The 25,959-nt window shown below is 38.1% G+C and overlaps 1 protein-coding gene across 1 annotated transcript in view; it reads left to right on the top strand.

Annotated features, from left to right (window-relative positions):
* The window catches only part of Cntn3 (contactin 3), a 357,126-nt gene that overhangs the window by 234,137 nt on the left and 97,030 nt on the right, over positions 1 to 25,959 (top strand). Inside the window, exons 6-11 of the mRNA XM_051155002.1 lie at positions 8,791 to 8,994; positions 9,960 to 10,062; positions 13,568 to 13,752; positions 17,346 to 17,482; positions 18,880 to 19,009; positions 22,480 to 22,630. Of these exons, the coding sequence (XP_051010959.1) occupies positions 8,791 to 8,994; positions 9,960 to 10,062; positions 13,568 to 13,752; positions 17,346 to 17,482; positions 18,880 to 19,009; positions 22,480 to 22,630 (910 nt within the window). The remainder of the gene's footprint in view (positions 1 to 8,790; positions 8,995 to 9,959; positions 10,063 to 13,567; positions 13,753 to 17,345; positions 17,483 to 18,879; positions 19,010 to 22,479; positions 22,631 to 25,959) is intronic.

Genomic DNA, 25,959 nt, shown 5'->3' with positions numbered 1-25,959 from the left:
TACAAATCTGCTGCTTCCTGACTGTCCTGCAAGATGTAACCTGCTCCCTCCCACTCAGATTTTCATGATTTCCTTGTCATGACAGTACCTAACATGGTGTGCTAAAAGAAATCCTCCCTCCTTTTAGATGGTTTAGCCAACAGATGCTTTAGCAGCTGTTCTTCTGTAGTTCTTTATCCCAGTCCCAGTATCATACCTGGAAGTCCCCTTCCAATGTAAACTGGATGTTAAGGTCCTTGAAGATTATAACTGTGTCTTGAATAACTTGTCATATATGCATAAATCTCACAATTACTAACACTAGTTCTTTTTAACTCCCCCCACCACACCCAGAAATATAAACTGATCTCTTTAGCAATGGCATGCTTTTGGCAACCTTGTGGGAGATAGGATTGCAATGGTTTTTCCACCTCTACTTGGGTACCAAAAGCCACTAATAGACCGTTTGATGGCCAATGAATATGATTCAAATGTTTACCCCCTTGTCTTATAATCTCCTTGGATCAAAGAAGGAATGATAAAGTCAATCTGATGTAAACAACCTGACAGGGTGATTAGAAAGGGAAAGTCTACTAAAAATAGCACAAAAATAGCATGTGATCTTTAGGAAATACCTGAAACAGAACTCAGCCAATTAGTTCCTAAAGGGACAGGTAAACATTTTTTTACTTTCTGTCACATTGGACTAAAAGGAGCTCAAGACACTGTGTGTGTGTGTGTGTGTGTGTGTGTGTGTGTGTGTGTGTGTGTGTGTGTGTGAGAGAGAGAGAGAGACAGAGAGAGAGACAGAGAGAGAGAGAGACAGAGAGAGAGAGAGAGAGAGACAGAGAGAGAGAGAGAGAGAGACAGAGAGAGAGACAGAGAGAGACAGAGAGAGAGACAGAGAGAGAGACAGAGAGAGAATATTCTCAAACTGTTCAGTTTCCAAGCAATCATGCATAGGATGCTAACAGTCAGCCTTGCCTCACCTAAGGCTAGCCAGAGAGCATCATAATTTCAGGCCTTCACATAGTTCTGCTTAGAAGCCTCACAAGTCAGGCTTGCTAGTGGTCAGTGTCAGAATGAATTCAGTAGCTATTCATAATCTACCCAGAGCAACCACCTGTATATGATCATCTTCAACAATTTACAAAACAGTTCTTCAGTGACAGCCCCCTAAAAGGTCAACAGTGCCTCAGACACCTCATGCCAGCTTCTAAAATATGACCATTCTTTCTGCTTTTTACCTTGTTTTAGGTTGTGGGGTGTGCAATGGATCCCAGACTGTCAGCCGAGTAGTATCACCTGTAAGCCACAGAGCAGAATTCCCTTCTCAATTGTGTGAATCACTGATAAAGTCTTGAGTGACATCAAGTGAGCTTTCCTGCACTTTTAAATATGTCTCATCTTAAAAATAGGTCAGCTTTCCCCAGTTGGCACCACAAGCAATGGCCCAAGTTCCTTTTACCATTTTACCTAACTGCAGTTATGTTTGACAGAATTTCTTCTGGGCTCAGGATTAAATCTCCTTTGTAATAGACTTTCATAATGGAACTAGAAACAAACCCTCAAATGTCAGTGCTGTGTACATTAATATTTCTCCAGGTAAACACCAGAGTGGTATATTTCATGTTAAATCGACTAGTCCTACACTTCAGTGACCTGGGAAGGAATGTAGCTGACAAAGTGACATCATCCATCATGAAGTACTTTTCAGAAAGCAGAATTTCAGACCTTTATTCTCTTTATTTATGGCTTTGATTGCTAGACACTTTTAGCTCCTTGATTTAAAAAAAAAATGCTAACACTAATACTCTTATAGCATTGCTAATAGGAAGCCTAGTGGCCAAGTTGTTTATCCATAGTGTGTTTATGATATCCTCAAGAGCTTCTGAAAGGCTTTGTAAAGCTTAGCTTCTTGAGAGTCTGAAATTATCATTTATATTATAGCTTTTTATTTATCATTGGACATAAAAGGATGCTTAACTAATGTATATTTGGCTTTGCAGTATCCAACTAACATTTATTGCAGATGAAGATTTTTATAAGCAAACTACAGTAGATGTTATTTTACTTTATTTAGAATGTAATAAATCACATAATTCTCAAGTGCTTTAAATACATACTCATGTAGTTGCAAAGGAAAACTTAATGCATATCTTTCCTCTAAGAAAAGGGGCTATAAACAACGTAGGAGGTACAGATTTCTACTTACTTCTTGTGACAGTGTGAGTCGTACTGTATGTAGATATGAGTCCTTTCTCTAAATCTTTAAATGTCTAGATGTTTGTGAAAAGTAGTCCCTAGCTGACTTTGAGAATTGTAGTTGCTTTTCTGTTTTGTTGTTCTTGTTTCTTGGTTTGGTTTTGGTTTTTTTTTTTTTTTTTTTTTCATTCTTTTTTAAATTTAATTAATACATTCAGATTACATCTCAATTGTTCTCCTATCCTTTGTACCCTCCCATTACTCCCTCCCTCCTGCTTTCACCCTATTCCCCTCCCCTATGTCTGTGACAACCGAGCTGGACCTCCTCCCCCACTAAATGGTCATAGGCTATCAAGTCTCATCTTGGTATCCTGCTTATTCTTTCTCTGAGTGCCACCAGGCCTCCCCACCATGGGGAGGTGGTCAAATATGGGGCACCAGAGTTCATGTCTGAGTCAGTCCCTGCTCTCCTCTTTACTGTGGTGAATGTCTTGTCCACTGGCTAGATCTGAGAAGGGGTTCGATGTTTACTACAAGTATTGTTTTTGGTTGGTGCAGTAGTTTGAGCAGAACCCCTAGACCCAGATCTGCCCATCCTGATGTTCTTCTTGTAGGTTTCTCTGTTTTGTAATGTTCCATGCCTTTCCTCCTATGTACGGATCTTTCTAGTTGTATTATTTGAACTGTGATTTTTCCCTTTGGCTCTCACTTTATAAAATCTTTTTTTCATCGTTATTATTTGGAGAAATTTTATTTAAAATACTTAGCATTATGTGATGGTTACTTTTCGTTGCAAACTTGACAATCCAGAGCCACCTAGGAAGAGAGTCTCATTAAGATGTTTTCTAGATATGTGGGCCCATGAACATATCCGTGGGAATTATTTTGCTTATATCACCTGAAGGAGGGTACTCTGACCATGGTGGCAGCACCATGCCCTTGGTCTGAGTCCTAGACTTTGGAATTGTGGAGAGGAAACAGCACTGCAGGGCATGCGTGCATTCTCACTGCTTTTGACTGTTGCCTGGCTGCTACTTGAAGTTCCTGCCTTAACGTCCACAATGATGCACTATAAACTGGAATTGTGTGCTAAAATAACCCTTTCTCCCCTAAATTGCTCTTTGTCAGATCACTTTATGACAGCTACAGAAGTGAATCCAGGAAACACTGTAAATATTTATTTGTTGGTGACTGTTACCACTTATGTTGATTTCCTACTATAGCTGTTCCTGATCCACAGCATGGTCTCTAAAGCCAGCGCGCATTTATTGTACAACATTAAAGCCCAACAGAAATTTTCTGAGATTGACAGCAAGGTACTGGAAGTTGCCTATGCTGAATTCTTTCTCAGACCCTTGGTCAAGCCTTCATTGCCCTTGCTTTTGGCAGCTGCCTGAGCCTGCCTATACTCCTTGGCTCTTGGCCTCTAGCAAGGAATCTTTTCCCTCAGACTTCTGCTCATTACTTGGCCCTCTTTCTCTGACCTTCCTGTGTGTCTTTCCATAGAAGGATCCTGGTGATTGATTAGATTTGCCACATTCAGGTTCACTGCAATGTCCTTAGCAGCAGGTCTTTAGCATTGTCCCATGGCCAGATGTATGGTGACCCCCATGCTTCTGTGACAAGTTTTTGCACACTTACTAACATAGACATCTGGAAGTCCAGAATCAAATTGTCAGTTTAGTTGGCTAACTATCAAGATATAGGGATAGATGTATTTCTGCTACTCTTCTGGAGACTGAGGGGAGCCCCTATCAGCTGCCCTGTGTTGCCTTTGCAGGCTACTTGCATTCACAGCTTTTTCCAGGAAATGGTATGTTAAAATATCTGTCTCTGATTTCCACTCCAGCTTTGGTAGGCAGTTTCTTCTGTCTAACTGCCATTATCATCCTTACTCTCGACCTACTCAGTTAATGCAGGGTGATCTTCCCATCTCAATTTACTATGTAACTTTACATCTGCAGAGTCGCTTTTCTACATCTAATGATGTATCCCTAAGTCTGAGGGTCTAGGTATAGAGGCCTAGGGTCAGTGATGCTGCTTCATACACGCTTAGTCACGCAAATTCTGGAGCTTTGGTTTAGACATTTGAAAATCTCACTGAGCATGTACTACTTCATCCCTTGCTTGTGTCTGAAAGTCTATTTTAAGTATTTTCTTGTCCAGCTACAAGAGCCTCCCCCCCTCTGTACTTCTATTTCTTCTTGTTGTTTTCCTTTGTTGGTGGTCAAGAATAATATTTCTTGGGATTTCTGAGGATGTGCCGGAGAGGAGCCTTAATTTATTATTCAATTCCATATGTATAAGCACCTAATTTAACATTATACAATCTGTATTGTTGAGATAGTTAGAGGAAGGAAGTGTTTATGAACCTTTAAAATCACCTTTTACACTGTAAAACATATATGACTCCTGTTTAACGGGGATTGTGTATAAATTAGTACTGGATGGCTCTTGAAGGCTGCAGTTTGTCTTTGCAGTTAGAGGCTGTCAGTACAGGGGTTTGGGACAGACTTCTGCATCCTCCTGATGACACTAGCTCCTAAAGAGTGAGTGTGAGTCTCCATTGCTGCAGACAGCAGCTTCTTTATACGTGCTAGCCAGGTTAGGAGGGGTTGATTCCCTCTGCTCACTAGTTAACCTCCCAGAGAAAAACATTGCATTGAAAGTGAGCCAGTTTCCTGTTTTTTGTTTGTTTGTTTCTTTGGTGTCTGTCAGAAGCAGAGGGCCTTACACTGTCTCCCACTGAGGTACTGACGAGCCTATAGGCCTACAGGGCCTATAGGACAGCTGCCAGCATAGTTGAAAAACCTGGAGATAAGGTGAGGAGGTTGTCTTGATGGAAATTTAAGAGAAGAGTGATTATCCTGAGAAAGGAAGTTTATGAACCTGAATAGACCCTCCCTCCAGATCACAGGGAAAGAACAGTTTTAGGTAGAGAAAGGTCTGTTGTTCCATGTCAGCAACCAAGGCAGTTCAGGTTGCTAGGAAGTAAACACTGAAATAAGATTAAAGGATCAGCCTTGGAAAAGCTTCCTGGGAGGGACCCATAAAAGCATGAGGGAGAGGGATTAGAGACAGGAAGAGGAGCAAGCCGACCAAGAATCAGTTCCCATATCTGTGCACAAAGAGAGGAGACCAACTGCAAAAAGGATCTGAAAATGTTTTCGGCTTTCCTCTGAGGAGTGTTCCAGCCAGAGTTATCCATTTAAAGCCCTGCCTGGATCAGCAGTGAGCTCGGGGAGTCTGAAATCCACATGACTAGTGTTTACCTCTAGTCTGCAGATACAGGTGACATTTATTTATCATATCTGCACTGGGTTCTCTTTACTGAGACCTGAAGGGAGGTCCCCCATGTCTACCAGAATACCCCAGAGGTCCGCAAAGCCATGTTTGACTTCTTTTCTTTAGCTTGCCTAACTAAGATATTGCTTTGGCAAAAATCATCACATTCTCTAATGTATTAAAATAAGGCATCATTTTAAATGCTAGTATTTTTATTATGAGGGTAAAAACAGTAAGTGGAGTCATGTAATGCATATCGTTTTACAGTACAAATTTTAAATGAAAATTATACTTGTAATGTTCATTCCAAGATACTACATCTATCTACTGTTCATTCAGTCTCATGCTAAACTATTTGCTTGTGGAAATGTACCATATGATAGGTCGTCTGACTCTTACACTGAATTGTTTCTTCCAATTATTCTTATTTTGTGATAAACTGGTCTTAAAAACGGAGTTCACATCACCTCTACATGCATACTAAACGCAGTCCCTAAGGCCTAACTCACTGAGCTCATGCTCAATTCCTCTACTGGGAACCAAGTTTTAATCTGTCTGAATCATAAAGAGACCACCACTGTATAAATTCTGTGTCTTGAGCATTTTGTTAAGCAGGGAAAGAATGCTTTGTCTCCCTTAAACCCATCTGAGGGGATATCTAAAAGGTGAGGGTTGGCTGAGAGCCACAGGAAGGCCCTAAAGAGCCATTGCTGCTGCAGCAGGCAGTTTTATCCACTGCAGAAGAAGCTCATCTTGACGTTTCCACATTATTCTTTTCTAAGATTTATATGGTACTATTGTAGGAATAACAGGCAGCAGGGGAGTAGGCAAGAGACTAACAGGAATGAATATTGGAATTTTTCACCAAACAACTTTGGAATTTCCTATCTCACCAGTGTCTTAATTCGACCTTCATAAAATATTCTTCACTCTCTGAAAAAAGAAATCAGTGCTTACGAATATACACTTTGCAATGTGTGTTCTCATTCTTGATATAGTGTATTGCCATTGGTATCAGCAAGGCTCGTTACTACCAAGTCCTTCAGATATTCTCACCTCTGCTGGCCTTTCATACTCCTTGTGCTCTCCCAGGAGGGCTTTTAGCTGTGTGTGTTCAAGTGTTCTCTTGACATTTCTGTGCATTCTTCAGTCATGAAAGAATGTCATATCCCGTTTCTCTACAACTCATGGCATCTCTCTTCCAAACATGACACATCATTTCACAATGCTTTGTATCAAGCAATTGCTCATTCTCTCCCAAAAGGGAGGATAGTTTATGATTATAATTGTGCTCCAAATCTATTTTGACCTGTATCTCATTAAAATTGTATGGATTGCATATGTTTTCAAAATATTCTTCCAAGAACCTTATAGGGATTATCCAGTGCAGTAAGTTTAGTGCATTGCACAAGAAAGCAATGGAAGAACAAGAACTCTAGCATGCCAAACAGAGAAACTATGTCCTAGTACCACTTAGCTCTCAAGAATTTAAGGACCTAAAACTCATCAGGCTAATGCTCTTTAGATACAATTCTTCTAGAGGAAAAATTGTTCCTAGGAGACCATTGGTTTACATTGGCTGACAGTTGATGAAGACCCTCATAGTAGATTTTTGCTTATAGCTTAATGAGCCCTTACTTGACTAAACAAATGTTTATTTAGGGCCTGGAATTCATTTACAGTTTTAGTTGCCAAGTAGAAATAGGAGCAGTTGGATTAAAATGGACATCAAGGTTGGGGATGTGAGTCATGGAAGAGCACTTGTAAGTATGTGCCAAGTCTTGGCTTTGATTCCCAGAGCTCCAGATAAAATTGGAAGAATTGGCATCATTTTGTTATTATCACAGGGAAAATTGATCAAATAGTTGTTAAATCTCAGATGATAAGTGCTTACATTAGAATAAACTTCGGAGTTGCTCCAAAGTTTTGACTGATGACTCAGCAATTAAGAAAATATGCTGCTCTTGCAAAGGTCTTGAGTATTGTTCCCATCACCCATGTCAAACAGCTCGCGCTACCATTAAGTCCAGCGCCAGCAGATCTTATGCCCACTTTTGGCCTCTGAAGTTTCTTGCGTTCACACATGAACACACACACTTAAAAATCAAATTAACTCTTTGGATTCACTCTGTACATGTGCTGCAACCCAGATAAGGGTGCAGAAGGAATACTTCTCCATGGAAGAGACTCCTGATGTTACATTATGAGCTACTTGACATTGTCTCATCTGAATGACATTTGGTCCTCAAAGTGGAAGAAACAAAAGAAAGACCCATCTACTTTCCTGCAAATGACACAATTGTATTCTTTATAAAAAGAAATATTTAATTTTATATTTATCTTTATTCATTCATCTCTAGGTGGTCACCTCAACTTACTGTAAATAATACTTCAGAAATGATTGATGCATAAAAATGTCTCTGTAATGGTTAGTGTCTTGTAGGTAAATATACGTAACTGGCCTATAGAGATCATATGGTAAATCTTCTATTGATTTTTTGAGGGTTCTCTATATACTGATTTCCATGGTGACTTGGTCTAAGTTGCATTCCCATGAGAAGTCTGTAGAGTCCTCTCACATATATGGACTTCAGATTTCATGCAGATACACAAAACCATTATGTATATATGACATGAAAGTAGAAGGGAAACTCACTAGGAAAGGGGTACTAATGGGTTGGGGAGAGGAACAAAAAGGCTAGAGTTGGCATATGTGATGACATGGTGAAAGTATAATATTTACTTGTATAAAATTTCTTTATGATTATGTGGATATTTATCATTAAAGAAAGAAAAAGGGAAGAAAGGAAGGAAATAAAGAAGAAAAGAAAAACAATTGAGAAAAAAGTCTCTGTTGGCTCAGGAGCAGCATATTCAAACACCCAAAATCCAGAAAAACAAGAGCTTGACAGAGTTTGTCAGAGGAAGTTATTTCGAGGCTGAGCCACTATGTGTTACTCATAAGAAGCTAAGGAGCAGTGATAGCTTTGATGCCAGGAATAGCTGTTCTGTGATTGGTAATTTAACAATATAGAATTAAAGAGACACAAATTAAAAGGCAACAAGAGCGAAGCTAGCAAGGCTTACTAAGCATAGCTTAGAACAGGGACAAGGAAGAAAGCAAAGGTGCTACATGCACTCGAATGCCAATCAACAGTGTTCTCCATCATAATAGAAGATGAATGTAGAATCATTTTTTCTAAGTGCTCTTCTGAATAATGGCAAGAAAAACCTTACTTGATGTAAAGGTAATTTTGCACACTTTTGATTCTGGAACATTTTGCTAAGTAACGAAATGTATTTCTTTTTAACTTTTGTTAGAACTATCATATGCTTGGGTCTTCAATGAGTATCCATCTTTTGTTGAAGAAGACAGTCGAAGATTTGTCTCTCAAGAGACAGGGCACCTCTACATAGCTAAGGTGGAGCCATCTGATGTGGGAAATTACACATGTGTGGTGACCAGCACTGTGACAAATGCCAGAGTATTGGGCTCCCCAACCCCTTTGGTGCTACGCTCTGATGGTATGGGACCTTCTCAATGGAAAATGCCCATGAAGTCACTTGTTTTTAGTTTTTAGTTTTGTCAGCTTGAAGTTGTTTGTGGACACTTTATTATAAGCTAAAAGATATCACTGAAACAAAATCATAAAACAACAATTTTGTGGCATTACCTGCCTGATCACTCCTGAAGAGTGAGATACAGGAGATAGCCAAATAGGAGCTAGAGCTCGAGCTCACTCAGTAGAATACTTGCCTAACTTGTACACAGCCTTGGGTTTGATCCTCAGAACTGTATAAAATGGATATGGTGCTACAAGCCTGTAATCCCAATGTTTGTGGCAGGACAATCACAAGTTCAGAAGTTCAAGGTCATCATGGGTTACACAGTGGATTTGAGAGCAACATGGACTACATGGGACTTTTGGAAGGAAAAAATAGAGGTTACCAATTTAAAAGCCTGGGTAGTTGACCTATTAAAACTAAGTCATATCTCATACAGCATAATACTTGGGCATAAATATGGAAGCACTTTCCAGTCAGGTATAATGGAATCAGAGTGTTCCTGCATATTAAATCACTATGTTTTGACACCAGGGAGCCATTTAATATGTTTAAGATTGGCACATATGTGACCTGGTTACCATTTAGCAAATTCCCCACTATAATCTTTGTACCTTAGGAAATTTCAGGGAATAGCAATACATTGTGGATGTCACCTTAAATGGAAATATTCACATTGGTTTTCATTAAAATGTTTTGCATATTGAAGTATTTTTGACTTCCATGAATCTAGAGTTTTTAAATGTTATTCAGGGACATGTTTGGTCCAGGTTAGTGCAAGTGAGTTATTGCAATACCTGAAAGTAGTAGTAGGTTCAAAGTAAGCCAAATAAAGTTTTATATACAAGGATGCCATGGGAAATACATAAGAGAAAATGACATAGGAAACATTTTAATACCACCCATCTTGTATTATGAATTCACAGGTGTCATGGGTGAATATGAACCCAAAATAGAAGTCCAGTTTCCAGAAACTCTTCCAGCAGCTAAAGGTTCAACTGTGAAGTTGGAATGCTTCGCCCTCGGCAAGTAAGTTCTTTACTCCTTTGATGTTAGGTCTGTCTCTAAGGGGAGGGAGGGTGGGTCCTATTTCTTTTTTCTTGGTAGCATAATGTATTTTATCTGTACCATTAAAATGTTTATTTAAAATTGGCATATAAGGCTTTAGCTATCGCTACAGAATTTTCAAAAAAATAATGTTTTAATAGATTTCCTTTAATAGAAAATCTACTACCATTGATGCTGATTGATACCCAAGCATCTCTTTTGCTTTTCCGTGCCGTATGTGTACATTTCCCACCTCACGCTTCATCATCACCTGTTTTTACCCTGTCTAGATCTCTTTTATCGATTTTTGTGCTATAGCTAAGAGAGCACCCAAGCGTGTGTGTTTAAAATCATATACACATGTATACTTTATAGTCTAGCATCTACATATGAAGGAGAATATACTTTTTGTCTTTCTGAGTTTGCATCAATTCACATAGTATTATACTTTCTGGATCTATCCATTTTCCTGCAAATCTCATTTTTATGCATACAGTAAAATAAACTTTATTCTGAGTATTCACTACATTTTCATCTAAGCTGGGTGTGTTCTTTGTTGTCCCAAATAGAGTATCAGCTAACATGTATGAACAAATATCTCAGTGAGTATATGTCAAAAAATTGATATAACTGAGTTATGTATTAGTTCTGCTTGTTTTATTTGTTTCTTCATTTGTTTTATTCCAAAAGCCTCCGTAATGATTATCATATTGGCTGTATCTCCACAAGCCATTAATAAGGCTAACTCTCTCTCTACATCTTCTCCAGCATGTGTTGTTGGTTTCTTTATGACAGCCATTTTGGCTGGGTGGTGTCTCAGTAGTTTTGCTTTGTACTTCTGTGATATTCAACTAGGCATTTTGATCATTTTTTTAAAAGTATTATAAGCAATTGTATTTCTTCTTTTGATAGCTTTCTGATAATTTCATTACCCATTTGTTCATTGGCAGTTTAATTTCATTGATGATTAATCTTTGTATATTGGTAAGACTATCCCTTTGTCATTGTTATAGCTTATAAGTCTTGTCTTCCATTCTGTAGGCTGCTAAGTCTGTGTATAGTTTCTTTTGCTGTACAGAAACCTTTTAATTTCATGCAGCACCATTAGGTCCCATGGATCATCAGGGCTGCTTCCCATGCCTGTAGAGTGCCGTTCAAAAAGTTCTTGACCATTCCTATATCTTGATGTACATTTTCCATGTTTTTCTCTAGCTTTAGCATGTTAGACTTCATAGGCTTTGATTTGCCTCGAGTTGTTTTTGAAGGAGAATAACAGTTTTGAATCAAAGTTTATTATACTGCAGGTGGATATCCAATTTTCCAGAACCATTTCCTGAACAAGCTGTCTTCTTTCTACATGTTTTGACCCCTTTTTCAAAAGTGAGGTGCCCACAGCTTTGTTGGGTATATCCAGGTCCTTCCGTCTCTTCCATTTGTTTACCTATCTGTTTTGTAACTCTCATCATAACTTGGTAGTGTAATTTGGAGAAATCACTGTGGTACCACCAATTAGATACTTTCTCTTTAGCATTACTTTAGATAAATCTGGTCTTTTGTAGATCTATGTATTTTTTAAAATTGCATTTTCTAATTTTGTAATGAGTATCTCTGGAATTTTTATAGGAGACACACTGAATCTGAAGGTTAAGTCTGGGACAGAGCTTTTTCCTGAAACCGTTGTTTCAGTTCAGGGGCATGAGAGGTCTGCCCATCATTTAGTGTCTTTCTGTCACCATCTTAGCTAGGCTTCCTTCAAGGCAGTTTGGTTTTTGTAGCAATTATGAGTGAAATCCTGTGATAACTTTGTTTTCTGTGAGTATACTGTTGGCATATATAAAAGATACTGATTTTTATTTATTGATTTTATACTTTGCAACGTTACTAAAAATTACTATATAGGGTCTTTTAAGTACACAACTATGTCATATGCAAATAGAGATAATTTGTATTATTTCCCATTTTTACACTGGCAATGTTTTATCATATTTTATTGTTACAGCTGACAGATTTGTGCTGTATACTATGTAAGAAGTAACAGTGGGCTTTCTTTTCTCATGCCGTATTTTGGAGAAAATGTTATCAGATTTTTTTCAGTTAACTGTAATGTTACTATGCAGTTTTTATGTGTACCTTTTATTATTTTGAGGTATGGTACTTGTTTTCCTAAAGTCCCCGTGACTTTCTTCATGACAGCATGCTGAGCTTTGTGAGATGCCTTTTAAATCAAGATGATTATGTGATTTTGGTCCTTATATTTATTTATATGCTCTACTACATTTATAGATTTGTGTGGGTTTAACCAACTTTTTATCTTAGAAATGGAGCTCACTTGGTCATGATGTATCATTTTATCATGTATTTCTGAGTTTCATTTGCAAGTACTTTGTTAAAAATTTTGCATTCATAAGTTAGTCCGTGGACATGGTCTGTAGTTTTCTGTAACAGCTATGTCTTTGTCCACCTTTGGTGTCAGGATAATACTGGCTTCAGAGGATTAACCTGGTGGTGTCCACTCCTTTCTTCTTTCTCAAACTGCTTGACCCATGTTAGGATGAGAACTTCCTTAAAACTTTCAGAGAATTTAGCAGCAAATACATCTCATCCTGAGCTTTTCAGCTTTTCTTTATGCAGACTTCTGACTGCAGCTTCAATCTCATTGTTTGTAATTATCTGTGAAAATTATTCATAATATTTTCTGGCTTTAGTTTTGGCAGATCATGAACATTTTCAAACTCATCCATTTCTTTTAGGGTTTCTAACTCTGTGAAGTATAATTTGTCAGTGTCCACTACTGATGGTCTGGATTTCATAGGTATCTATGGTGACAACACCCCCTCTCATATTGACAACTTGGTTCTTTTCTCTTCCATTTTGTGAGTTTGGTTAAGGGGTTGTCAATCTTACCACCTGGTTTTTCAAGGAACTTAATCTTTCTTTGATTTTGTATGTTTTTGAAATTTAATTTAGAAGCAAAGGAATAATCAGATGCAGAAAAGTCTGTATATTTATATATGTTATATATAATACATAGTGTAATTTGAAGTATTAAAATACATTTAGAGACAATGAGAATGCCTTACCATTTCCATAAGCTAAGTCAGAAAAAAATGTCTTTTACTTGCTCATTTGACACATTTTTTTCTGCACCTAAAGCATGAGTTGACTGACAAAGATGAACAGTTTATTATATTAAAATACCCACTCCAAGATTTAAACCTGGGTGTGGCATGTGCACATTCAGTGCCTGTGATCTCATTACTCTAAAGTCATGACAGAAAGATCCAGAGTTAGCAGCAAGACTGGGCTACAGAGTGAGACCCTGGATCAAAACAAGAATTTAGTCTTTGCATCCCACTTATGTAATTTACAGCTGCAAGTCTTCTGTAGTGGAAACCTGTGCCTTTTTTCTCTCTTAACCGAAGCTTTCTGTTGTTAAGTCTATGAGATTTCCAAAGAACAGCAGACAACTTGAAAATGTTCTTATCAGCCCTGTTCCTCAGATTAATTGGAGAAGAAGTGATGGAATGCCATTTCCCAACAAAATTCACTTGAGGAAGGTCAATGCTGTGCTCGAAATCCCCAACTTCCAACAGGAAGATACAGGCTCCTACGAGTGCATTGCTGAAAATTCACGAGGAAAAAACGTGGCTAGAGGGCGGCTCACATACTATGGTAAAGCACCAGCTGTGGGGAAAAGTGGCCTTCAGCTTTTGTTCTCCCGAGTCTGTCTTGGGCAGTGAGGAAGTTACAGCACGACGCCAGGCTTTAATTTGTCTTTTCTATGTTTTATTCTCATTTTGTTCAGCGAGGACACTCATCAGAGAGGAAAGAAATTAGAAAGAAAGGCAATTTTGCAGCCAACTTGAAGACATATTCCTTTTAAATTTTGAAAGTGATTCATATGATAATGAAATCTTTCACATTTTTTTCTAAGCGTGACCTTTCACACACTTAATCGTGTACAAGACAGCTCTCTCTGCCTGCTTTCTCTTCTAGAAAAGGTGATTTTGTGCACTTATTTGAAAGGCAGAAAAAATTGCTTATTGAGAAAACTTGTAATTATTACATAAAAAAAAAACAAATAAGCTGAAGGTGTTGTTTGGGAAGGAGAATTTTCAACCCCATCCAATAATGTAAATAACGTATCTGTGGTCTACTTGCTTCCTTTAATTTGCAATCATATTTGCTTGATATACTGCTCAATTGGGGAAGGAAAGAATAAGGTGATTTTCTCTTTTTAAAAGGACATTTTTTTGAGAAAATTAAATATTCTTTTTTTTTCTTTTCAAATTTCTTTTGTTTAAAATATGCCATTATGTTTTGATGAAAACGTGTTTTGGAAAGTGCTAACGTGTTATTGAATAAAATACATCTGTAAGATGCATAGATAGGGAAGCAATTGAAAATATTTGCAGTTTAATTATTAGAAACATTGTAAACCTAGCACAAATTCACCAATTTCATGAAAGGCAAATTGCATTATAGCCTATTTATTTTAGTAACTGGTAATTGGAACAGTTTTCCGTGGTACTGTGTACAGTGTATATAAATGCTACAGGGAAAGAAACTGCTCACTAAGGCAACTGTTAAAACTGTAGAAACAGTTATAGATCCTCAATAACTGGACGTTCTCAAGTATATTACGTCTGACAAGATTAATATTTCTTATGTTACTCGATCTTGGGAATTGTCAGGAGCAAAACGAAGGAATAATTTAATAGCATGTGTCATGTCTTGTAACTTTTCCACCTCGTCTCATGATTAGTTTAATACATAAGAAAACACCTCCTTGTATGTCAGTGGCTGTGAATTGGTGGCGTGAAAATGGAAGTGGTGGTAGTCGTGGTAGCAGCGGTGGTAACATAAATACTTTACCCATGTGGTTGAGCAGCTCTGTGTCCTGCACACAATGAGAATTTCTCATGCCCTAGCTTAGCTTCCTCTTTCTGCTTATCTACTTTTTGATCACAGCACACTTGGAAAATTTTCTCACTTTGAGAAAATTCAGACTACTCTGACTTGTTAAGTCAGTGGTTTTTCAGCCTTTCAAAAGTGGTGACCCCTTAATACAGTTCCGCATATTGTGATGAACCTCATCCATAAAATATTTTTGTTGCCAGTTTATAACAATAATTTTGCAACAGTTTTGTTTAAAAATTTGTTATGAATCATAATGTAAATATTTTATATGGAGATAGTCTTAGGTGACCTCGGAGAAAGTATCATTCAAACCCCAAAGGTTCACATTCCACAGGTTGAGAACCACTATTAATTGTTTCAGTGTTCTATGTTTCTATGCCTTATAATCTCTGACCAATTGGTAGCGATATGCCCCCTAGGAAAATATCCAAAGCTAAACTGACATCATGCCATGGCTCAATTTCTCTGCTTTTATTTTTCCCTGCTTGGATTTTTTTGTTTCCTTTTTCTGCATATTAATTGACACTACAGTCACAAGGTGGCTGTCACCAATGAGCAGCACACCAATTGCCCACATCCTTCTGTTCTACAAAGTGGTTACCAATCCTCTACTTTCAGGAATCCATCCCTAACGCCCTTGGTAGCAAGGGAAAGTAGGATGAGACAGCGTAAGAGCCTCCCTTTGGGTCAGGGTATAGAAATTGTCTTCTCTCAGCTATGGACAGTGTGAGCTGACAGAAGGCAGGATAGCAGCATGAAACATTGGTGATATTTTAGTCATAAGTAAGAATGGAAATTAATGCACTAGAAGAAACCAATAACATCTGCTATACTTGGTCCATTCTGTGGATAATATTTTATGTACCTAAGAATAAATTATAAGTAAACACCATAGAAAGTTTAATGGAAGGCATCCTACAACTTTAAGATTATATCATGGCATCGATGAATGCCATGTAGAGGCATCAGTGAGTGCCATGTAGTTCTCTGATTATTTGCTCTAATAATTCATGTAAATATGGTGTGATAGAGGATTTGAATCTCAAATCATGGTTAAGGATGAACGGGCCTGGTTATTGTGGCAGTTCTAATCTCAGTATCGGTTTGGAACACCAACTTATGCTTCTATTCTATTTTAAGATGGGCAGTCACCCTTATAGGTTCCCATTGGATACTTGGGCCTTGGTCAAGGGTTTCTCTCAAACCTAGCTGCAGTCTCCTACCAGGTCGGTCTGATGATTCCTGAAATAGGAAAAGAAATTTTAATACAAATTAGGAGGAGTCATTTGGAGTGAACTATATTTCATACTGGAAAAACCATTTTTATACAATGACAACAAACTGGTTTTTTATACAACAACAACAAAGCTAACTATCCATAGTTTTCTTTCAATTTCATTTGCAAAATGGAAGATTTTGGGAGACAGAAAAGGAAAGACAAATCTTCCTGTGGTTGCAATTAAATAAAAATAGATAAACTGCTGGCCCATATGGAGAATGCAAATGCAGATCTGGTGGCACACATCACATGCATAATGCAATGTGAAACCACTAAGAGATCTCACCTCCCAGGTTTGGATCTGAAATGCAAGCTGGGACTTGGCTGAATATACTGTGTGTGTTGAGTGGTTTCCACTGGAAGTGGTATGTCACTTTCATCTGAAGAAAAAAAAAAAAGGAGTTTCTAGGAGCCTTGCAAAACGTAAGTGAAAAGCACTCATATCCTTGATCCAACTGATTAGCATACATAATTTGAAGTTGCATCAATTACATTTTTTTCTGATAAAAGATTACAGCTCACATTATGGCTGCTTAGCCAACTTTTAGTGCTTTCATTTTAATGCAGAAAGAGTTGTGTAAAGTGTTCAGTACTTTGTATTTAAGTGAGAGGCATTTTGACTTGAAATAAATATTATTTCTTAGCTGTAGGTGCTTCTTTCCTATAGCTATTAATATTTAGTTTGTCATTAGGACAAATAGATGCTGTCATTCAGTTTAAAGTTGTCATGAAATACGATCTTACAATTCAAAACGTACTTGGGGAAAGTAATTTTCTGTCCCTGCATTAATATCTATTAATAGACACCTGAAGAGTATTATATAGCATTCAGGATTTTGAAAACACAGAAAGAACAATAAAGTTGGCTCAAGATATAATACATTGCAACATCACTGTGAAATCTAGAAATAGATTATATAACCATTCAATGCACTCAATATAATTCTAGTCTAGCCTATGTTAATCTATGGATTGAAGTCTGATATTCATTTATACACCATTTTTTTTTTTTTACTGTATGATTTGAGTTTCTTATCTTTGTATTATCTATTTTTCTCTATTGTAGCAAAACCCCATTGGGTACAACTCATAAAAGATATGGAAATAGCTGTGGAGGACAATCTTTATTGGGAATGCCGGGCAAGCGGGAAGCCCAAACCCTCCTACCGATGGCTGAAAAATGGAGATGCCTTAGTACTAGAGGTGAGGTGGTGCACCTTCTCTGTCCAACTCTCCCTATCAGTTTTGAGGCTACAGCTTCCTGTAACCTCTAGACAACAGGGCTCAGGAGAAGCTCAGAAGATAAAGTCCTTGCCTTACCATGGGAGCCTGAGTCCAATCCTTATTACCCATGTTAAAAACAATGCTGAATGGGAGGGTCAATGCTTGGGATTGTATGACTGGGTAGATAGAACACAAGTAACTGACAGCAAAAGACACTTTTTCTCAGAGGAAGAAAAAGGGTAGATGATATCTGAGGAAAGACACCTGAGGTTGTCCTTTGGCCTCTTTGAGCACATGTGCATGGGCATCTGTACAAATCTACACACACACACACACACACACACACACACACACACACACACACACCAGTTCATTGCAATGAAAAAGCTATGATGGGAGGATATGTCAGCAGGGGTCAAGAAGCATAAGAGCTAAGGCGAGCTAGAACCCAAGCAGATATTCCCCTCAAGAAGTATCCTCCCTTATACTCATTCCAGCCATCCTAGGAAGATCAAAGGTTCTAGAGTTTCAGACCTCATGTTCAAACACCAGAGCCTGTAGGGTCATTTTTCCTGTAAATCACAACAGAGGGAAAATTCATAAAAGTCTGTCATTGAGTCTTTTAATGAGATTTCTCCACATTGCAATTCAGGGTATATTGATGATTTTGCATTGATAATATTAATATACATAATAATTCAGGGTTATTGCATTAAAGAAAGCTTTACTTTAGCCAAAAAGGAAATGTTATTTCCTTTTCCTGTTTTATACCACGGTCATGTGTTTGGAGAAAAAATAATCTATGAATTGGCCTCCTCTGAGACAAGTACTTAATTTCTCATCCCCTTCCCCTCTTCAGCTGTGTGTTTCTGCTCTTCTGTGTATATGTGTACTAAGTTAATGTTGTGCCTTTATATTTGTATATATAACCATCACAGTTAATCAACAACAACAAATCCTGGCAAGTGGGTAGGTTTCTTATATTCTGTTTGTACTGTTTAATGAACTGAATTTATAATTTATTAAGCTTACATGATTTTTTAAAATATTGTGATGAAAATCTTTACAACTCCCAGGATGAAAATCAACCTCCCTGTACATTTAAAAAAAAAAAAAAATACTGAATCATTAACCATAGATGAAAACAATGAGTGCTGTACTTCACCTTTGGCTTGGATAATTATTTTCTCATTTTCACTTGTATATCTGAAATATCCTTTTACACTTCAGAGAAGATAAAGGTTACATTTCAGGTCAGACTTTAGGTAGTCTGAGGAAAATAGCAACAACTTTTGTCTGATTGAAATGATACTTGGTAGTGTTTATGTTAATCCTAAAATTTTAGTTATCTACAAGAAATTTTACTTTTTTTCCAGGAGAGAATACAGATAGAAAATGGTGCCCTTACAATATCCAACCTCAATGTGTCTGACTCTGGAATGTTCCAGTGTATAGCAGAGAACAAACATGGGCTCATATACTCCAGCGCTGAGCTCAAGGTTGTAGGTAAGACTGATTCTTTTATGTGTTTAATCTTACTTTTTCCCTTAAATCTTACATTGTTGCTGTAATCTAAAATATTGGCTTTTTGTAGTCTACTTTACCACCTAATAGTATTTTCAATGTAATTTTACTATTCATCATTTCTTTCTTTCTCTCTCTCTTTCTTTCTTCTTCTTTTTTTTTTTTTAGACTGGAATGGTATTGAACTCACAGTGATTCACCTGCTTTGCCTCCCACGTCCTGGGATTATAGACATGTGCCACCATGCCCGGCTTTCGGGGTTTCTAATTAGACAATACACTATTTAGACAATACACTAGACTCCCAGCATCTAGAAGACCAGGCAGGAGGATTGCCACAAAGTTGAAGCCAGGATAAGTTACATAGGAAGTGCCAAGCATCTGACCAGCCAGCCTAGCTACAGAGAACCCTATCTCAAAAAGCAAAACAAACAAAAAGTATCAACGCAACCCACACCAAAACAGGCGTATTTGAAAGGATGCCAGTGGAAAAATAGCCATGGCAACCAGAATTAAGTTTCCAGGTTGAATTAAAGAAGGAAAAGGAGGTCCTTCACATCTAATGGGCCATTACTCAGCCACAGTACATAGAAAAAGTAATGCTTCTTACCAAGATACTTGGATTCTGTATTGCTGGCTGGTCACAAAAGCAAATGACAAAATTGGAATCAGTGACATTTGATTCACTTCGTGAACCCTTTCTGGAAGTTCAAATGTGGAACACACTGAAGGCGTAGTTAACCAGTGGTCCACTCTGAGATTATGATTTATTTTCTTTTCCTTGCACTTTGGTCTAAGGAGAGGAAGAAAAATATATTGTAGTACATAGGACATTTATATCAAGGACACTGGCATGGAAAATGACTGAAAATACAATGGTAACTTGATAGCACAGTAGAAATACTCAAGAAATGGACATGGAGAAAGAAAAAAAGGATTCACTGTTTCAAGAAACTAAGGTAGACAGTTGAGATTTGAGCATAACTTGAGCCAGGATTCAACTATCACCATTATTTTCAGTTTCCATGGAATACCTCTCAATTTGCTGCAATTTTTGCCACAATCAGTTCAGTGGGGGAAGTGTGACTTTCTTAGTTGCTTAAATGCCAAGTGTCAATATTATGTCCTTGGCCCCATTGACCATCGTTGAACTGTGCAAATATTTTGAAGAATGTGAGAGTCTGATTTATCTGTCCGTGGCTCCCAGCTTAAGAATGTTTTTACTCTTGGGAACACTTTGAAATGTTTTGGGATAACTTTTGTTGTTATAACTAGTGTCTTGGGAAAAGACAGGACTCCTGTGTGATACTGCCTCCATGGTAGAAGATAGCAAGGCTGCCAAGTATTCTACAATGTATGAGAGTCTCTCACAAAAATGATTATGCAGTTCTAAGTGCCAAGAGAGTATGAGGAATCCAAGACTAACGGAGGAGGTGCCTCTTGTCTCTGGCCCCTGAAGATTGGAAATAGTTCATGAGTATCAGGACGACTGCCAGGGTTGTTGGTGGAAATTTGTTTCCTGTTAGCTGCAGCAGAGAAGGAGCATGGTCACAACAAAAACAGGAGAGGACTGAACACAAGTAGAAGTTGAAGCATGCTCTTCTACAGGATGAAAACTCACAGAGACATTGTCTAATTCCTCTTTTAAAAGGATGGATTCCTATGTCTTATTAGGTTGTGAGGGTTTATATGGGAAAAATAGATGCATAAGTTTAAAAAAAAGTATATTCAAATATAAATTGACCCATGATATTTTATTAAAATATTTTCAAAGGATTTTAATTCACAGAATAATTTCTTTTCCTATGTAATTAAATAATCACATCACTCCCCCCTTCTCTCTCCTCCATGCATCCCCTGCCCCCAAATCCCTTCAAGGTTCACGGCCTCCTGTTCTTTAATTATTGTTGTTACATAGACCTACAAACAAATAAACATATTAATACAACCTGCTGAGTCTGTTCGGTGTTCCCTACATGTAAATGTTTCTAGGGCTGACCATTCAGTATTAGACAACCAGCAATGGGGCTTATTCTTGGGGAAGCCTTATAGAAGATTACAGAAGATTTCCTGGTCCTCTAGCTCTTACAATATTTCTGCCCCCCTCTTCCATGATGTTCCCTGAACTTTAAGGGCAGTACTTGAACACCTGTAAACTCAATAACATATTATAATCATAAAATGCCTATGTGCCAAAAATAAGTTATTTTCACTGAAATTTACCATAGCATAGAACATTAGAAGCCAGCTGAATAGGGGCTGGAGATATAGCTCAGCAGTTAAGAGAAGTTGCTGCTTTTACATAGGACATTGGTTGCATACTCAACACCCACACCCACATGGTAGGTGATCATCGCCTGTATTCCAATTTCAGGGTATCCAACTCTCTCTTTTGTCCCCTACAGGCACTGCACACATGTGGAGAAATATCATCCTTGCAGGCAGAACACCATACACATAAAATAAAAGAAATTAAATTTTATTTAAAAATATTGGTGTCTTGTTCACATCTATAGTCCCAGTGCTTGTGATTCTAGGTAAGATAATTGTGACTGAAGGCCAGCCTTGGCTAGAAAAGAAGGTCCTTTCTTATTTTGAAAAAGAGAGAACTTTCTCTATTTGGGAAGATAACCAGGTTCCTAAGCTTTTTACACATATGTAGTAAAAGGAATTGTGACTTTTTGATTAGCATATCATTTGATTTAAATGATTCCTTAAACCTTATTATGTGGCCTAAAGATTGGCATCACAGGCTTTACTAATAAGCATAATATTTTCTGAACATTATGATATTTAATGTGATATTACATTTTTGATCATTATATCTATGTTATGTCCTCTTTCCTCAACTTTGAAGTTAAATTTAGTCATATGAGAATTTCATGGTGCAACATACTGAATATTTTGTTCAAATATCAGCCAATATTCCAGAACATTGTGTAGCAGCCTCTGAATGATAGATCCTCACTAGATGCTGTGCCCCGTGGTTCAACAGAGACCATCGTTGTCATGAGGGAACAAACTTTCCTAAAGATACTATGATAATTAATCTCCTTAAATAAACTCATGATTGAGTTATTTTAAATCTTCACAGAGAATATTTTTAAAGTACCCATGTTAAGTAATAGTCTTGAGGTTTAGAACTTGACCTCAAACACAATAGCACAAATTGATTTTCAGCATTGCATTTTTGCATATGGCACACACCAAATCAAGCATCAACATCCCCTTTGCCACACAGAGTTTAAAAACACAGATACAGTGGACCTTTCAGATGATAAGATTTTAAAAATAAGTATCTAGTTCTTTTTAAATAACAATCCAACTCTCTCTCTCCCTCTCTCTCCCCCTTCTCTCTCAATCTCTCTCTCTCTCTCTCTCTCTCTCTCTCTCTGTGTGTGTGTATGTGTGTCTCTTCCTCCCTCTCTCCCTCCCTCCCCCTTCCTTCTTCAGCTTCTGCTCCAGACTTTTCAAGGAACCCTATGAAGAAATTGGTCCAGGTGCAGGTGGGCAGCCTGGTGACCCTGGATTGTAAACCCAGAGCCTCTCCAAGGGCACTTTCTTTCTGGAAGAAGGGAGACACGATGGTGCGGGAACAGGCAAGGTACTCTGTTCTCCAAAGCACTGGTTTGCTTTCTTCTTCTCTCCTGTGTTGATCATCAAAGCAGTATAAAATGGAATGCTGCAGCATACAGTAGAATACATAGCATTACACATCAGAACACTGATGGTTTTGTCTTTAATACTCTAATTATAGTATTAATCACATTTTCTAGCCTGATAAACTTGTTTTCTATTTAAAATGCTTTGTTGTGGCAAAGATGGTCGTCTGTGAGCCCCTGGGGACACTCAACCAGAATGATTAAGGAATGCAAGGCCCAGAATGAGACTACATGCCAAGACAAAAGAGAAGATAGTAAAATGAGCGACCATGCAAGGGAAGTGCACATACTCTTGCCTTCTACTTTGGGATAATTTAGCTGTTCCTGAATTTAATTTAAGGATTTGAGACCTGCTCTGCCTAGGTTCTTGCCTTCATTCTTCATTTAACTGGCTCCATGAAGCATCCCTGCATTTCTGTGTCTTATTACTTTATTTGTTAAGGAGATGATGATAGCAGTTATTGCTTCATGCTGAGAGGCTTATTATGGGGGTGAATGCATAAATATTCATAAAGCATGCTGATCAATACCTGCCTGAGAGTAAGCATGTAGAGTGGCTGCTATTACTATTGACTAAATGTTTACTTCTTGCTAGATACTATGCCCAAAGGACTGAAGTCCTTGCCCTGGAAACCTGTGGTTTCCTTGTGTTAACTGACATATTAGTTGCATTCCTTATGGCTGTGATAAAATATCTGACAAAAGCAACTTAAGAAAACAGGGGTGTATGTTACCTTACAGCTAGAGGTTTGAGGGTGCAGTCCATCACGGAGAGGACAACATGGTGGCCTGGTGGTTGTTCACATTGTGCTCACAGTCAGGATACAGAAAGACTTCTGAGCTTGTTTTCTCCATTTTTAAGGCTCAAATATTCCTGCCCTTCAAATAGTACAGCTCCATTCAGAATGGGTCTTACCACCTCAGCCTAAACCCGAGAAAGTCCCCCAGAGACATACCCAGAAACTGACTCCCAAGCAAGAGTTACCATCACAAGTGGGGAAAATGCAATTAAATTTGAAATTGAGTTGCCAGTTTGTCATTATTTTACACTTATTTACTCATTTATTTGCATGTGAGTGTATGCACTTGTCAGAGAGAGAGACAGCGACAGAGACACAGAGACAGAGACAAAGAGAGGCAGAAACAGAGAGAGACAGAGAGAGAGACTGAGAGAAACAGAGACAGAAAGAGACAGAGACAGAGACACAGAGACAGAGACAGAGAGAGGCAGAAACACAGAGAGAGACAGAGAGAGAAACAGAGACAGAGAGAGACAGAGACAGAGACACAGAGAGAGACAGACAGAGAGAGACAGAGAGAGAGAGAGAGAGAGACAGAGAGAGAGACAGAGAGAGAGAGAGAGAGAGAGAGAGAGAGAGAGAGAGAGAGAGAGAGAGAGAGAGAGAGAGAGAGAGAAACTTGTGGCAATCAATTCTCTTTTTCCACTCTGCAAGTTCTGGTGACTGAGCTTATACTTGATGTTTGGTGGCAACTACCTTTGCCCACTGAGCCATGCTACCACCTCTGATATGTCAATTTTTAAATACAGGGATTAACCTACAGAATTAAACTGTGTAGAACCAAACAAATCACTGGGGATTTTAAAATAAAATAAAAGAGGAATAGAAAGGCAGAGGAATGGCTTGAGTAAGGCAATTAATTGTCATGGGAGCAGGTAAGATTCAAAGCAGAGATAGATCTCCACATGGAGCAATGCTCTGAACACTGGAAGGGGCAACAGAGATCCTGTTCCCTTCACACAGGGCCCAGGTTTCCACCTCGACAGCCTGGATAAGCACAATTACTTCTAGGATCTTTGGAAGGAATGAACTTTCACCATCATACTGTGGTTTTAGCCTTTGAGCGCTATGGTGGAATTTTAGGTTGGGGCCTTATATTTGTGGTGATTGATTGTAGCAGAGATAGGAACCCCTGGACAGAGCTCTACAGAAGTGATTCACTTTTGAGCATGCTTGCAGGTAATGAATCATCAAGCCCTTGAGCATAAGCACTAAGACATTTCAGTACTAGCTTTTATACAGGGGTCTAGCATCGTTGGGGCGGTCTCAGGCTTTCTCAATCACAGAATTATAAGCATTGCTTTGGGAAATGAGAGGACACTGAACAAGAAGGAAAATCTTCCTCCATGGTCCATGGATCTCTTTTTCTTAAATTATGACAAAACTTTACTGCAAATGAACAGCTTTTAGATTATAGACATGGAGGTATTTTCATAAGAGTGGGTAAAACCACAAAAGCTGCAATTGCTCCTTGCTACAACAACAGACATATTTATTAAGATACAAGTTCAGAAGAACAATGCAAACTCCAAAGTGACTGTGTCTGACACAATCCAGCCAAACAGGTCAAACAGAAAGAGGACATGACTGACTTGGGGTGTGATTTTATAAATAGACTTAAACTAGTACAGTTTGTGATCAAACTACTTTGCTAGTTTGGGCCACATTGGAAGTTAAGACCTCCCGCGTAAGTCAAGGCTGCCTATATAACTATCTAAATCATTTTGGTTGTGCACATGAATCATAGAGTGATTATTTTCCCAACGGCTTCAGTTCTTTGCTCAACAGTAAGCCCATTTGTCCTCACAGCAGTACACATTCTCAACAGAGGTCTATAATCTTAATTTTAAGTGGAGATAAAAAAGATTAAGAGATTTAGCTATAGACACCCAAGGAGAGATTTACCCTGCACATTAAACAATGATGGCTTGGGAAAGAATGCAAGTTTGCAAAGTAAACAGGAATTTGCAACTTTTTTGCTTGCTAGTTTGATGCCGTGGAGTCAGTTATGTGACACCTCTCAACCTTTGTTTCTTACTTATAAAAGAGACAATACCTGTGTGCCTTTTCTACTTGAAATTATATAATGACTTAACACACACCTTATATTTATAAATATATTAAGAATGAGTTTATATTACATGTAAAATATTAAAAGAAATTATAAGTGGAAAATATTTTAGTTTTCTGAGTGCTGGTTGAGGTTCATTGCTCGTTTGGGATTTCTAAAAAGAGACATTCCAGGCTAGCCTGAGGCTATGAAGAGTAGAATTGGTACCCTATCAATGCATCACATCTACCTAGAGGTCTTCTTGAGCATCAGCTGCCTAGTGTCGGCTCAGTGTAGAACCGGAGGAAGGTTTAGATATAGGTACACTTCCTCTTGTTTAAAGGGCTTCCTAGGAGCCCCATTTGGTATTTTCTCATTCATAGTTCCAATAATAAATTCCCTTGCCTACAGTAATAGCAAA

Source organism: Acomys russatus, chromosome 13 (assembly GCF_903995435.1).
Source record: "Acomys russatus chromosome 13, mAcoRus1.1, whole genome shotgun sequence".
Taxonomy (NCBI): Eukaryota; Metazoa; Chordata; class Mammalia; order Rodentia; family Muridae; genus Acomys; species Acomys russatus.
The sequence above is the reverse complement of the archived record's forward strand: the minus strand, read 5'-3'. Positions and strand labels throughout refer to the sequence as shown.